General features: G+C 46.3%; 1 protein-coding gene across 1 annotated transcript in view; it reads left to right on the top strand.

Annotated features, from left to right (window-relative positions):
• LOC102027472 (leucine-twenty homeobox) overlaps positions 1 to 3,480 on the top strand; it is a 22,419-nt gene extending 18,939 nt beyond the window's left edge. Inside the window, exons 4-6 of the mRNA XM_005414096.1 lie at positions 342 to 417; positions 868 to 964; positions 3,358 to 3,480. Coding sequence (XP_005414153.1) covers positions 342 to 417; positions 868 to 964; positions 3,358 to 3,480 — 296 coding nt within the window. The remainder of the gene's footprint in view (positions 1 to 341; positions 418 to 867; positions 965 to 3,357) is intronic.
• Positions 3,481 to 3,859: the final 379 nt, after the last annotated feature.

The raw sequence follows: 3,859 nt of genomic DNA, 5'->3' as shown, positions 1-3,859 counted from the left end.
AGAAACTATTTTGTAGATAATAATATGTAAAACGATAACCATTGATAATTTCCTACCATTTTGTCTGTAATATGCTAAGTCCCCCCTATTATTACGTTATCCTTGTTTTACTCTTTAAAATAAAAAAATTTTAAAAAAAAGATTTGAGCCCAGTTAGCCTGACTCTTCTGCCGCTCTTCTGTCTCATCAAGGAGAATGGGGGCTGACTGTGCTGGGGTCCCAAGGAGGAGGAGACAGAGCTTGACCTGTTGTCTCTCACCTAGTTCCTCTATTCTGTTGGACTCCCATCTCTTGCTGGAGGATCACACATACCTGGGCCAATAGCTTTTATCCACTCTCAGTGCAAAAGATCCCGTACACAAGGAGCATGTCCTTGCCTGTGGGTTCTACAGTGATGATCAAAGGGACCCCTAACGTTTTCTGATGAGTTCTGCACAGTGCATGGCTGGGGGAGGGTGAGGTGAGGGTATTAGAGCTCAGGGGTCACATCATGTGGGTGACACTGACATCAGCTAGTACGATGCTGTCACTCATCCAGCAGGTCTGGAGACCCCCAGAACATGAGAGGTTATTTGCTGGGCTCTGGTCCGATCTTGTTTCCCGAGATAGAAGAACACTCAGGTGGGGCTGTGGCTCTGTTTCAAGGGACACAGGCTTCTTAGGTGATGCACAATCAATAGGCCTGCTCCTCAGTTACGCTGTTGGGATAAAGACAAAGCACCTCCCCACCGAGCCCTGCAGGGACAAGGATTTCAGTATCACCCAGGAAAGCCTTCCTTCCGTCATGAGGAAAACACGGGAAGGGATTAGCGCACTGGTGTGCCTGCCACAACGGGGAAGGGATGCACTCGACATGCTGTGTGCTTCGCTCTTCAGAAAGGAGCCACAAATGCAGGTGGATTTGCGCTCCGGCGCTCATGGGAAGTCTAACACCACCTTCTCCTTCTGCGTGTACTTGGCAAACGTGTGGTAATGAACAGTCTTTAGGATGAAGGCTGGGGGCCTGAGGAGAAGCCCTATGAGGTGTCCTTTGCAGAAAGCCAACCGTCTGAACTGGTCTTCTTGGCACTGCAGAATAAGTACCAGGTGAGCTCTCCCGGGGTCCAGCCCCTCAGAAGCCTTGGTCTCTCACAGGCCACAGCTCTCCCTGGCCTGGCCTCACGAGGCCTTCTGGTGCCACTGTTTAGAACTTCTCCTGCCCCAGAGTTTAACCCCACAGCAGGTCTGCTTGTGCTGCCTCCTTCATCTCCTTCCACATAGGACGAGGGTGCAAAGTTGGCTCACACTGCCACTCCCCTCACGGCGGACGGACTCATCTCTCTTCACCCACAGCTCTCGTTCCCGTGTATGCTCGTATTTACACACCCAGTCAGCTCAGCTGTAAAAACATGCTCTGGAATCAGATTATAGCAGTCATTCACAGATTGAAGCTTGCTCCTACTCCTAGACCTCAGGCTTTCTCCCCATAACTGCTGCTCCCTGCCTCTTTATCCTCTGTCCTGAGATAATCTACACTTACAGAAGCACTGTGTCTGTGTGTGAGGGTGCGTGATTTCACTCATTGCTTTTTGAGCAAATAGTTTCATGCATTTCTCTGTACAACACACGTGGAGAAGTAGAGTTTATCTCTAAATATTTTTATTATTTTAATTTGTCAGTACATGATAATGTTTACACTCCTTGTGGGGAGTTGGTACATGTACAGAGCACACCAAAATTCCTTTCATCATCCCCTCTCCCCTCCTTCCCCCTTCCCTCCTTTATTTATCCCTTCCTCTGTTTTTGAACATGCTTTCTGTAGCTAATGCTTCCATTTCGTGTCTGGAGTTGGTACTGGCTGTCAAAGAAGAAATCTTAAGAACGAACACAGTAGGGTGGTGTGTACCAGCGCCTAGGCATGCTTCACGGGAAGAGGGGAGTGGACAGAGGACAGGCAGTGGCCACAGGGTACAGTGGATAAGCAGAGTGACTTTGAATGTTTGAGAGCACAGGAAGATAACTGTGGCTGGTGACAGTGAATTCCGTATCTCCAAATAGCTAGTACAGAAGTGTTTGAATATGCCCAGCACCTATAAACCATAACTCTCTGAGGTAATGAATGTATCAATTGACCATTTCAAATTGTGTGCACGTACTGCAATATCACGTGGTACCTCCGCACCTGCAAGACTGTTATATACAAGTTAAAATCCAAATATGTTTTTAGAAAGAATATGTCTTTTGGAAACCATTGCATGCATTGCCCTGTTCTTTAATGATGACACAGTCTTCTGAAAGCATTACCAAAACTGGTTCAAATTGCCCAGTGATGGATCAATCTTTAGGTGATTTCTCATATGGAGTCTAACAAGAGTCTAATATGGGGCTCTTCTAGTGATCATGTTTCTATATAACTTATCATTGTCATCATCCCAATTCTTTTTTTTTTTTTGAGGACCATTTCAAAGAATTGGAATAGTTGGGTCAAATCCTATGTGTGTTTCGGGGAGGAGTTGGGATACTGGGAATCGAATTCAAGAACTCATGTTTATGTGTGTTTTAAATTGGCAGATTAATGCCTGAAAAATCCAAACTGCAGAGCCTCAGCACTAAAGAATGTTCCCAATTTTGCTGGGCCTGGTGGCACATACCTATATTCCCAGCACTTGGTAGGATGAAGCAGGAGGATCGCTACAAATCTGACAGCAGCCTTAGTGGCTTTCACGCCATTGGACTACATAGTGACCCTGTTTGAAACAAGCAAACAAACCAAAAAATTGCACATCTGTAACTTTCTCATATCAGTAGGCCAAAAGTTTGACATTTTATTAAGACTAAGGTGGGAAATCTTTTCATGTGCTTATCGGCTGTTTACAATAATATCGTAGTTTTTGAAACATCTGTGCTCATCTCTTTGAGAACTTTCAAGTTTGATTCTTTACCTGCACAAGTCCAAATCTGAGTACTCAAAAAGAAACTGGGCCATCAGCAGGAGTGGTAGTCGTGCTTTATGGGACAGAAATTTATGCATTCAGTCAGTGTGTTTTGAGCTCTGCCTCTGTGGCTGGTTCTGAGCAAGACATAAGGATTCAAGACTCATGACATCATCACTGGCCATTGTATCTGCTCGGGTACAAGAGAGGCTGATTGACACAGGGTGGCAGAGCCTCACTGGAGAAAAAAAGGAAACAGAAAATAGAGTGAGAAAGTGTCGGAAAGAGTCCAAAAAGGTAGCCTGTAAACAGAAGCATAACCACTGGCTTCTGTGGTATGGTTAGGAGTTTTCTGAGTGGAAAAGCAGGTCATAGGGGAGAAGTAGGAAGGAGCGCACACCCGTTTGGCAGCCTACTGCGTGTCTCACACATTTCCTCTTCGAAGGTCTCAGTAAATGGCAAATTCTGCTTCAGCTTTGCCCATCGAATCCCACTGAGTTCTGTGGGGATGATACAGGTGTGGAGAGATGTCTCCCTGACCTCGTTCAGTATCCAGGAGGGACCTTGAGCAGACTCCCCATTGTGAAAGGAGGTTTCTCCCTCTGGATGACCATGGTTTTCCCAGAGCCCACGAACACTGATGCCACATCACCCCTCACCATGATCCAGAGCCCACCACTAATGCTTCCTCATCACCCCTTGAATGCATCTGGTCGTTAAAATTTACAGAACTTAATGGGCTCTGGCTGTTGTTTTAGAAGGAAAGATAATAAATGGTCATCACCAGGAGGCAGCTGGGAATTTTCTGGGCAGGGCTGAGGGAACGCATGTGGCTAACTCTGGGCTGCCGTGCTTCAGTGGAAGGGCCTTGGCATGGCCTGGCTGGGTTCTCGAGTTCCATTCCCAGCACCACAAAATAAGGAACCATGAAAAGAGGACAAATCTTT

This window comes from Chinchilla lanigera, unplaced genomic scaffold (assembly GCF_000276665.1).
Source record: "Chinchilla lanigera isolate Chin_1 unplaced genomic scaffold, ChiLan1.0 scaffold00177, whole genome shotgun sequence".
In the NCBI taxonomy this organism is placed as follows: Eukaryota; Metazoa; Chordata; class Mammalia; order Rodentia; family Chinchillidae; genus Chinchilla; species Chinchilla lanigera.
The sequence above is the reverse complement of the archived record's forward strand: the minus strand, read 5'-3'. Positions and strand labels throughout refer to the sequence as shown.